The sequence below is a fragment of the Lactuca saligna genome, chromosome 4 (assembly GCF_052625555.1).
Source record: "Lactuca saligna cultivar CGN05327 chromosome 4, ASM5262555v1, whole genome shotgun sequence".
Lineage (NCBI taxonomy): Eukaryota > Viridiplantae > Streptophyta > Magnoliopsida > Asterales > Asteraceae > Lactuca > Lactuca saligna.
This window is the reverse complement of record NC_136420.1, coordinates 103,456,318-103,468,659: the sequence shown is the minus strand read 5'-3', so window position 1 is coordinate 103,468,659 and position 12,342 is coordinate 103,456,318. Positions and strand designations below refer to the sequence as shown.

Here is a 12,342-nt window from a genome sequence, read left to right as displayed (position 1 = left end):
TAATGACATTCAATAGAAGGATTTTGTTGGGGACACAGTGCAGAAAGGCAATCATCACGGATACGCATCAAATATTTAAAAGCTATTCTACGACAAGAAATCGGTTACTTTGACAAAACTCTTGAGGCATCTCGTGTTGTCACAAATATCTCAACCGATATATCGATAAACATTCAAGGAGTTATTAGCGAAAAGGTCTTGTAACTTAACATGATTCTTGCTTAATAATAATAATATATCTAACGATGGAATTGGAATTCAAGATTCCATTCCATGTATGATGGATTTCACCATTCCTACGGGAGGGCGGAAGCATTTCAATTTCATTCTTCCTTTTTTTATAAAAAGACAAAAATACCCTTGTCGTATATATTTAAATAAATAAAATTTAAGAACACGTTACAAATTATGATTCAACTTCTTCTTTAGATTCCAATTCCATTCCTTCCAGTTCCATTCTACTAACTCTTCTGATATCAAAACAGATTCCAGGGTTCATTACGTATCTATGGATGTTCATAACAACTGAATTAACAGCAATGTACCTATGTTGGAGATTAGCAATTGTCGCACTTCCTGCTATGTTTTTACTGATTCTACCAGGGGTAGTTTATGGAAATCTTTTGGCAAAAAATGAAGAGAAGCTACAGGAGGCGTATGGGGTTGCTGGAGGGATAGCAGAGCAAGCATTTTCTTCAATCAAGACTGTTCATTCGTATGTTGGAGAGGAAAGGATGATGAAGCGTTTTTCAACTGCATTACACCCCACTCTAATTCTTGGAATCAAACAAGGTTTATTAAAGGGCGTTGTTTTCAGTAGCTTTGGCATCCTATTTGCTGTTTTTGCACTTGTGAGCTGGTATGGGGGCGTTTTGGTCATTGAAAAAGGAGTCAAAGGTGGAGACATTCTCAGTGCTGGCATATGCGTTCTCTATGGAGGATTGTAAGTATAAAAAATAAAAATAAAAAAAATTCACCATTGTTTCTCAGTTTAACTAGTATTTTTAATAGTTTTTTTTTTCTTGCAACAATCATTACAGTGGTCTTGGAGCTTCTTTAATGAACATCAAGCATTTTGCCGAAGCCAAGATTTCAGCAGCCCTAATTAGTGAAATCATCAACAGGGTCCCACCTATAGACTCAACAGACAAACAAGGAAAAACAATCTCCATAGTCAAAGGTGCATTAGAGTTCAAAGACATTGACTTCGCATACCCTTCAAGACCAGAAACCTTAGTGCTAAAAAAGTTCCATCTCAAAGTCAATGCCTGTCAAACCGTTGGATTGGTTGGTCAAAGTGGGTCCGGTAAGTCAACGGTGGTCAATCTGCTAGAAAGATTCTATGATCCAATTCAGGGGGAGATATTACTAGATGGAATTAACATAAAGTTGCTCCAGTTGAAGTGGTTACGTAGTCAAATGGCGTTAGTAAGCCAGGAGCCTATACTTTTTGCAACATCCATTAAAGAGAATATTTTATTTGGGAAAGAAGGTGCTACGAATGAGGAGATTGTAGAAGCAGCTAAAAAAGCAAATGCCCATAACTTCATCATGCAACTACCAAATGGGTACGACACACTGGTAAGTATAAGAAAAATGTACTTTCGTTTGTTTGGGTATTACAGTATTCGTACTTTTATTTCTTTCTACTACAACATTGTAGTTTAATAAGGAAATTCAAATGTGTATTTGTCTTCTTCAGGTTGGGGAATTGGGGACTCAGATGTCGGGAGGTCAGAAGCAACGAATTTCCATTGCAAGGGCGTTGCTTAGAGAACCAAAAATCTTGCTACTTGATGAAGCTACAAGTTCCCTTGATTCACATTCTGAGAAAGCAGTACAAGAAGCTTTGACTTGTGCATCAGTAGGAAGAACAACAATAGTCATCGCACATTATTTATCCACCATTCGTCATGCAGACTTGATCGTTGTTATAAAATCAGGAGAAGTAATCGAATCTGGTTCACATGATGAACTCATACAAAACCCTTCTGGATCATACTCGATCATGGTGCATGTAATGAACACACAAATCGAAACTAAAACCCTGGTATCTCCGAGTAGAGATCTCACAGAAAAAGAAGAAAGAGTAGATGAAAAGAAACTGACTAGATCTGATCTTGTAACAAATCAACGGTCAGATGAAGAGTGCAGTCGTCCATCATGGAAGCAGCTGATGGAGATGACCACACCAGATTGGAAGTCGACTTTAACTGGAACCATTGGTGCACTTATTAACGGATCAGTTCAACCTCTAGTTGCTTGCTTTCAAGCAGCGATGCTTTCTATATTCTTCCTCAATAATCATCACGAAATTAGGTCTCAAACAATAACATTATCCTTCGTCTTCTTGACAATATCTGCCTCTTCAATCATAGCGAGCGTGATTCAGCATTACTATTTTGGAATAATGGGAGAGAATTTAACAAACAAGATTCGATCATCAATCTTTGAAAAAATCATGAGTTTTGAAATCGAGTGGTTCGACCAAGAAGAGAATAACACCGGTGCCCTATGTTCCCAACTTTCTACAGATACCCTAATGGTAAGAAATCTTGTAGCAGATCGTTTAGCGTTTTTCGCACAATCAATCTCAGCTGCCATTTTAGCGATCATTTGGGGGTTATTATTGTCATGGAGACTCGCTCTTGTAGCGATCTGTTTACAACTATTTACAGTTGGAAGTTTTTATCTGAAATTAGTAATGACAAGGGAAATGTCGAAGAAGATAGCGGATGCACGTGACAAGAGCAGTGGAATAGCAAGTGAAGCTGTTAGCAATCATAGAATTATTACTGCTTATTACTCGCATGAACAGGTTATGAGATTATATGAAGATACACAGAAAGGTCCTAAAAAAGAGAGCCAAAAGCAACCTGTATATGCAGGAATGGCGTTGTTTACGCGACAATTTTTAACCATTGTTAATATAGCTGTTCTTTATTGGTATGGAGGGAAGCTTTTGTACAAGGGTGAGATTACATATAAGAACTTGTTTCAGACGTTTTATATTGTGGTAACAGCTGGGATTTTAATAGCTGAGACAGGAAGCATGATTGGTGATTTGTCTGTGGGGACAAGTGCTTTAAAATCGATTTTCAAAATTTTAAAAAGAGACAGCAAGATGGATGTGGGCCCATTAGAGAATCATGTTTTGAATCCAAAAAAGATAAATGGGAAGATAGAATTGAAAGAGGTGGAGTTTGTTTACATGATAAGGCCAACTAAGGTTGTTCTAAAGGGTTTGAACTTGAAGATTGAAGCTGGAGAAGTTGCAGTTCTTGTGGGAATAAGTGGATCTGGAAAGTCAACGATTCTTGGAATGATTCAGAGGTTTTATGACCCGATAATGGGATCCGTGGAGGTGGATGGAGTTGACATTAGAAGGTACAACCTGAGGGCATTACGGTCATTTATCGCATGGGTTAGCCAGGAGCCTACTTTATTTGCGGGAACTGTAAAAGAAAACATTGCATACGGGAAAGAGAATGCAACAGAAGCTGAGATAATTCAAGCAGCAAGCATTGCAAATATCCATGAGTTCATAAGGTTTACTTTCTAATTTTCTATTTCTCTTTTAGTTTATGGTAATATTAATATAGTAATTATACATCAAAAATAATAAGTTGATTATTTCTATGATCAGTTCCATGAAAGATGGGTATGATACGATTTGTGGGGAAAGAGGGGTGCAGTTATCAGGGGGGCAGAAGCAAAGAATCGCGATTGCAAGAGCAATTTTGAAAAATCCAGCTATTTTGCTATTGGATGAGGCAACAAGTGCACTTGATGTTAGATCAGAGAGTATTGTCCAAGATGCTTTGGAGAAAACCATGGTTGGTAGGACATGTGTGATGACAGCTCATCGGTTATCTACTATACGAAGATGGAATAAAATAGTGGTGATTGACAATGGAAGTGTTGTAGAAGAGGGTTCTCATGATGATTTGTTAGATAAAGGAGAAAATGGTGCGTATTTTTCGCTTTTTAGTCTTCAACAACAATCTTTCATAAGTAACAGAGAAAGCCCGAGCTAATGTCTGGCTGCTTATTATGTTTGTGGGATAATGACTTGAAAGGGTAATGGATTTTCGATTTTGTTCACATTTAGTCACTAAACTTTCTTTCATTATCCTTATGACCGGTAACAAAATGTGAACAGTTTTAATAGTTCAGTGACAATAAATAATGAAAAAAAAATTAGTAACTAAATGTGAACAAAATCGAAAGTTCGTATCCCTCTCAAAAAAGTTCAATGACTAAATATAAACAAACTTTCCTCTTGTATTATGGTTTAGCAAATTATGTATTTTTGTTAAATTTTAATAACATTTGTTGATGAAGAAATCTATGAAATAAAAAATAAAAATAATAATAAAAAAACACACACACACACACACCAAACCCCGAAAAATGTATAAAAAACGAAAAACGAAACCAATATTATATGTATAAGTTTTATGTTATAAAACTATGTAATATTATATGTATAAAAATTATCCTAATATTATATGTATGAAATTTCTGTTATAAAATTGTGCAACATATAAATTGACATACATTAAATCATATACGTTGTTTATAAAAGAATACATACATACATTGATATATTATATACTAGTTTATAACCCGTGAGAATCACGGTTACAAATTTAATTAAACTTTAATAATAAAAAAACTCAAAATTATTAATCACTTATTTTAAATAAATTATTAATTAAGAGATTTTTTTTTACTTCTATAAAATTATAATCATTGATTTAAATAAATATGTAAAATTATATCACTTTATAGTTTGTGTTAATTTTATTTTAATGTTCTTAATTTAATATAATTAGAGTGGAAAATTTAAAATTTGAAATTTGAAATAGATAATCAATAAGTTGACAAGTGACATGCATTAATTAAAAGACATAATATGATGATACGTGGCAAAAAAAAATATGCATTAATTATGAGGCTTAATATGGTGATACATGTGAAAAGGAAAATAAAACTATTCTTTGATTAGAATAGGAAGATGTTATTATACTCCATGTATTGACATACATCGTATTAGTATACTTATTATTAAAAAATATATCAAAAATAAAAATCAAATTGTTTAGAATTTAGACAATTTTAATTTTCCCGAATGATTGATTTATATTTGAAATTGTATTTTCTTCAAAAATTTGAATAATTATTGAAATTTATGATTATTTAACTAGACATATAAAGTTAAGTAAAACTATTAACATGTTTTATAAAGTGATGCGTCTAAACCACCCCATCCATATTACCTTTACAAAAACATTTTTTTAGAAAAGAAAAAAAAAAAGCTATATATTCAACAATTAAAACGGTCCTATTTTTTTTCTTTCAAAAAAGTCACTCAATTATTTAAAAGGTTTTAGAAAAAACATTTCATATTAAATAACTATTAAAAAAAATAAGGTTTTCATTTTTTTTCTTCAAAATACAACGAAATTTCTTACTACGAAACACAATTTCTTAATAGCTATGAGTGAAAATGGTTCATTTTTTTTGTTAAACCAAAATCAGATTGTAAATTTTGATTTTTTATTTTGGAAAATACAAAACCATTGGTTTTTTTTATTTCGGTTTTGGTTTTTCGTTTTTTTTTAAATATATTTTCGGGGTTTTGTTTTTTTATTTTATAGATTTCTTCGTTAACAAATGCTGCTAGAATTTAACAAAAATAAATAATTTGATAAAACATAATACAAGAGGAAGTTTGTTCACTTTCGACTTTATTTACATTTAGTCACTAAATTTTTTTTCATTATCTATTTGTCACTGAACTATTAAAATTGTTCATATTTTACCCTTATGACCCTTAACAACCGGTCATAAGGATAAAATGTGAACAATTTCATTAGTTCGGTTACCGGTCAAAATGTTAAAATGTGAGCAGTTTCAATAGTTCGATGGCAAACAGATAATGAAAAAAAAAATTAGTGACTATATATGAACAAAGTTGAAAGTTCGTTACCCTTTCAAGTCATTATCCCTACGTTTGTGATGTTATTCTTAAATTATTTTGCAAATAAAAAGGATTATTGACTCAAAGAATCGGAATTACAAAAAATGGTCTTGTCGTTATACTTATCAGTCATAATTGATATCTAGTTATAGAAATAAATTTTCTAATTGATATCTAGGAAATAGCGGCCTGTTACTTGCTACTTACTGAGTCGGATTAGTGGTAATGCCACACATTAATCGAACTCAATCAAATTCGGTAAAAAACCGGTATAGGCGGTCAAAAAGTCAAACATGTCAAAATTAATAGAAAGTTAGTAACCTATTACGGAGATGAATAATAGATTGAACAATTAAATATTTTAACATGAGTTTTTTATTTTTTGAGCTTATTAAACTTGTTATGAACTATTATGATGATCGGTTGCATGAATATTTAAACACTTGAATGTGATTATTTTTATGGCTTATATTGTTAGGATATTGTCATATTGGCAATATTTAATATTTTTTAAATATATTCATTTACAATTTAAGGTCTCTGATTAGTTTCTAGCCCCGATAGCACCTAAAGACTTTTACAACCTTTGATTATGAAACCCCATTGTTGTGTTAGATGGTGAATTTAAACAATTTAAGGAACTACTTTTGCTTCTTTTCTAGAAGGTTGTGTTAAAGGTTGAAGATTACGCCACACACTATATAAAGGCAGGATTGTTCAAGTGGAGTGTCACCACAAGAGTTTGTGCGACAAGAAACTCCCGTTGAGATTGAAGGGACAATTCTAAAACCTGTAAGACTAGCTATGCTATATGCATCAGAATGTTATGTTGGTCGATTAAGGAGTATGAAAAGAAGATGGAAGTCGTGGAAAACAAGGATGATGAAACAAATATGTGTTTGATAGAATATTGTTGGACATGATACCAAAACACGACATTCCAAAATTTCCTTGGGAGTGTCTGTTGGTGATCAAGCTAGAAATGATCACAATAAAAACTACACAGGTCTGGAACAGAGGCGAGAATGCACACATAAAATTTTCTGAATTCTTCTTTATTTGACACACTCCAAACAAACTACAAACTGATTGCAATTTATAGACTCTTATCACATTAAAACCTGAATTAAAAGTGCTTTTAAAACTACCAAACTATAACTGAAAACTTTAACTACCAGGTTAACCACAATGTGGTAACCGATTATTCTCTTTATTGCATTAAACTCAAATTCAAATCAGAATTAACTCCAATACTCTCCCCCCTAATTCTGAATAGGGTCTTCAAGCTTCTCAACTCCCAGAAGACTTTTCATCTCAGCAAACTTCACTCGGGGTAATGCTTTGGTCAGAGTATCTGCTCGTTGCTCCTCTCCACTTATATGCTCCACACAAATTAATCCATTTTCCACACACTCACGGATGAAATGGTATCGAGTCTCAATGTGTTTGCTCCTACCATGGAATACAAGGTTCTTCATGAGTTCTATTGCAGATTTATTGTCTACATATAACTTGACCTTTCTAACCTCCCAGCTGATCAATTCCTTTAAGAGGTTTCTTAACCACAATGCTTGACAAGCCGCTGATGTTGCTGCCATGAATTCTGATTCACAGGAAGACAGAGCCACAGTCCTCTGTTTTGTGAACTCCATGTGACCAGATTTCCTGAGAGATAAAATGCCATTCCAGTTGTGCCTTTGCCATCATCACGATCCATCCCGTGACTACTATCACTATAACCCACCAAGTTTCCATCTCCTCCTTGTCTATACATAAGACCATGATTAATTGTACCCTTTACATACCTCAAAATGTGTTTTACTGCCTTTAAATGACTTTCTCTAGGTGACTCCATGTATCGACTGACCACCCCAACTGAGTAACTAAGATCTAGCCTTGTGTGTATCAAGTAACGCAAGCTCCCAATAAGACTCCGAAATTTAGTAGCATCTACTGTGGCTTCATCTTCACTCTTGGTCAAGCTAAGTTTTGGTTCCATTGGATATTTTGCCTCATTGCAATCTGCCATACCTGCTGTTGTTAGCAATTTCTTTGCATATCCCATTTGACTGATTGCTATACCCTTTTTACTTTGTTTCACCTCAATTCCAAGGTAGTAGGTTAGCAATCCTAAATCACTCATATCGAATACTTTCTTCATTTGGTTCTTGAAATCAGCTATCTTTTCTTCACAACTACCTGTCACAATCAAGTCATCTACATATACACCAACTATTAGCACCGCTTCTGCGTTTTGAAGTCGGTACACGGCCTGTTCTTGGGGGCACCTGTGAAAACCCATATCCTTGAGTGTTTTGTCGAGCTTAACGTTCCACGCTCTTGGAGCTTGTCGTAGCCCATAGAGATCTTTATTTAATCGGTAAACCTGATGTTCCTTGCCTGCAATAACAAACCCGTCCGGCTGTGAAACATATACCTCTTCTTTTAACTCTCCGTTTAGGAAAGCGGATTTCACATCAAGATGGTGAACTTTCCAGCCTCCCATTGCTGCAAGAGCTAGGAGTACTCGAATTGTCTCCAACCGTGCAACAGGCGCAAACACTTCATCAAAATCAACCCCCTTTCGTTGTACATACCCCTTCGCGACCAACCGCGCTTTGTGTTTTATTACGTTTCCTTCTGGATCCTTTTTTAATTTAAATACCCACTTCAGTCCAATGGTTCTATGTCCACGTGGCAAATCTGTCAGATTCCACGTTTTATTTTTTTCAAGTGAGCCAAGTTCAGTTTTCATTGCTTCTAACCAGTCTTGATCCCGTGTTGCTTCCAGATAGGTGGAGGGTTCTTCACCAACAAACATTAGGTCTACTTCTTCATCTTCAATTGGGTGAGTTTCAGCATAGATCTCAGGTAGAGATCGAAACCCACGCACAAGGGTATTAACAAACATGGAAGGGCTTATTCCTTCGCTATGTTCAGAAGATGTGTTTGAAAAATCAAACGTAAGAGGAGTCGAGTTTGTTGGATTACCTGTGCTTGTGCTTGTTGGTGTCGCTGAAGGAGTAACCACCGACGACTGGAAAGAAGGATTTTCTTCATCACCCGGGTTTTGATACACTTCTCGTCCATCTGTCGGTGAATTAAAAAAACTTCTAAAATACCCAGGTTGTTCATCTTGCTCTCTATTTTGGGCTTCACCCCATCTCCACTTAACTTTCTCCTCAAATATGATATCTCGGCCCACCATTATCTTATTCTCTTTAGGGTTGAAGAATCTATAAGCCTTACTACCTGGTTCGACCCCTAGATACACCACCTGGATACTTCGATCACTTAGCTTGGTTAATTAATTTGATGGCTTCTTCATGTGTGCAAGGAAACCAAACACTTTGACATGCTGAAACGTTGGTTTTTTTCCTTTCCATCCTTCATACGGTGTCATATCTTTTACACCTTTCGTTGGCATTCGATTTAGAACATACACTGCATGACGAACAGCCTCCCCCCCCCCCCCACAATCTTTCAGGCACACTCATAGTCTTCAAGAATGATCTCGTGGCTTCAAGAACGGTCCGATTGCGACGCTCAACTACACCGTTTTGCTGGGGCGAATACAGTACAGTTAATTGCCTTTTGATGCCTTCTTTGCTGCAAAATTCTGAGAAAACTTGGGAGGTGAACTCCCCTCCCCGATCTGTCCTGAGTACCTTTACCTTGTATGGACTCTCATTTTCAACCTAAGCTTTAAACTTCTTGAAGGTTGCAAAGGCTTCGTCTTTTGATTTCAGCATATGTACCCACATGTATCTGCTAAAATCATCGACCATTAGCATGAAGTATCTGTTACCTGCCAAAGTTTGTAGTGTTATTGGACCATAAAGATCAGCGTGAATTAGCTCGAGAGGTTTACTTGCTCGCCACATTGCTTCTTTTGGGAATGGTTGTTTGACTTGTTTCGCGACCAAACACCCATCGCAAACTTGTGTCGGGTGTTTTATCTTTGGCACACCTTCTACTAATCCTTTCTCAACCATTGATTCCATAACTCGAAAGTTTACGTGCCCCAACCTCGCATGCCATAGCCAAGCCTCGTCATCAATACTAGTTGCCATACAAATCGGTTGTGAAGTTTTGAGAGTGATCTTGTACAACCGGTTCTTGGACCGTTGTACCTTCATTATCAATCTTCCATGTTCATCATGTACTCGTAGATACTGATGCAACATCTCAATCTTGTATCCTTCTTCTGTCATCTGCCCTAGACTCAGGATGTTACAATGCAAAGCTGGAATGAAATATATATCTGGTACAAGTATTTGATCACCATTCTTGCACTTAAACAAGATTGTCCCTTTTCCTTCAATCTTCACTTTAGAACCATCTCCAAAACGCACCTGTCCAGTCACCTTCTCATCAAGTTCAGCAAAGAAACTTCTCATGCCAGTCATATGATTACTGGCACCATTATCCAAATACCAAAGGTCTTCACCACTGCTCTTCTTTCCTGGGAACACCTTGTCTTCATTTAGTAACACCATGTTGTTTGACTCTTCCCCAAGGATACTCAACAGAAGTGCTTCTGATTCATCATCACGATTTTGAGTTTGAGTCAAGTTTACTTCATCTTTTCTTTCCTTTGGAGCTTTGCATTCTGATGCATAGTGACCATATTCTTCACAATTGTAACACTTTATATGACTTTTATCCCTTCCTTTTTGACGATTATTGTGTGAGTCATAAAACTTTGTAAAGCTTCCACGACCACCTCTGCCCCGTGTACTTCCTCTACCTCGTCCACCACTTCGACCACCTCTGTCATGATGTGATGATCCACGTCCCTTACCACTCGAGAAGGAACCCCCCCCCCCTTTGAAGCCTTTTGATTGTTTTGACCTTCTGATCGGGTAAACAACAAACTTCCTTCCCCGGTTGTATTATTGCTTCGAAGTTTCAGCCGATCCTCATAGGCCTTGAGCCTTCCTACAGCTTCCTCGAATGGCATCTCATCCACATCTGAATATTGTTCAATGGATGCTACCAGTTGCAGGTAGTTATCTGGGACGGAGTCAAGTAGTTTTCTTACGAGCACACTATCTTCAAGGGTTGTGCCAAGACTGTTGTGCTTCGAAATCATTGCACCTAGTTTTCCCGCGAACTCATCTATAGACTCCCCGTCTTTCATCCGTAGGGCCTCGAACTCACTCTTGAGAGTGTGCAATCTTGCTTTTTGAACTCTATCAGCCCCGAGAAACCTTGTTTTTAAAGAATCCCACACTTCCTTTGCTGTCTTCTTCTTTGCCACCTGTAACAAGATGTATTCCGGTATTGCTTGGAAAAGATAAGCCCGAGCCGACTTATTCTTTTTCTCATCCACAGCTTCTCCCTCTGCTGGTTCAATGGATTCCCATACTCCTTAGGCATCCATTATAGCTTCCATTTTGATCGCCCACGTGGTGTAGTTCGTGGGAGTCAACATCGGACATTGAAATGGCACTCCACCATTCTCTCTTGTAACAAGTTGGCTAGATGACGACATGGATTCGTAACGGATATATTTGGGCATGAACCGAAAGCTTTGATACCAAGTGTTGGTGATCAAGCTAGAAATGATCACAATAAAAACTACACAGGTCTGGAACAGAGGCGAGAATGCACACATAAAATTTTCTGAATTCTTCTTTATTTGACACACTCCAAACAAACTACAAACTGATTGCAATTTATAGACTCTTATCACATTAAAACCTAAATTAAAAGTGCTTTTAAAACTACCAAACTATAACTGAAAACTTTAACTACCAGGTTAACCACACCACAATGTGGTAACCGATTATTCTCTTTATTGCATTAAACTCAAATTCAAATCAGAATTAACTCCAATAGTGTCGCCAATCATCAATAAACTGACTACGGAAGTTTGTAATGGTTCATGCATGTCCAAATGAGGGAGGGATGATTATTATTGGAGGGTGGAGAATGGAGATGATCACAGTCAATGGTGCAAGGAGGAAAGGATATCCGATAAGAAATAGTGAAGATAACATGAAGTTAGACAGGAAAGAGTTGGTTCTTTCCAAGAACATGACCTTAGATAAGAGGGAATAGAAGCTTACAATATAGTGGAGTATTATATAAATATGCTAAGTCCTAGTGTCCTTTTCACGATTTGTGCTTTCGGTACAATTTTCATCTTTTTACTCTTTTGGTCTTTTTTTACTTTCAACTTTATTGCTAGTATCTACTTTCTGCTGGTACAAATTTTACCTTCATACTCTTTTACTTATATGAAGTTAAAATAAAAACATGTATCCGTTAAAATGATATCAACGATGTTAATTGAAAACTAAACGATCATTAGACATCAACTTTCCAAAAATCTGTACTACGATACACCA

The 12,342-nt window shown here is 36.1% G+C and overlaps 1 protein-coding gene across 1 annotated transcript; it reads left to right on the top strand.

Moving 5' to 3' along the window:
• The first annotated feature begins 486 nt into the window (after positions 1-486).
• LOC145042529 (putative multidrug resistance protein) lies at positions 487-4,384 on the top strand. The gene is made up of 4 exons (XM_078990973.1): positions 487-943; positions 1,041-1,581; positions 1,703-3,549; positions 3,647-4,384. Exons 1-4 carry the CDS (start codon positions 513-515, stop codon positions 4,035-4,037), a joined length of 3,210 nt encoding a protein of 1,069 aa, XP_078847099.1. The 5' UTR covers positions 487-512; the 3' UTR covers positions 4,038-4,384.
• The last annotated feature ends 7,958 nt before the right edge of the window (positions 4,385-12,342 follow it).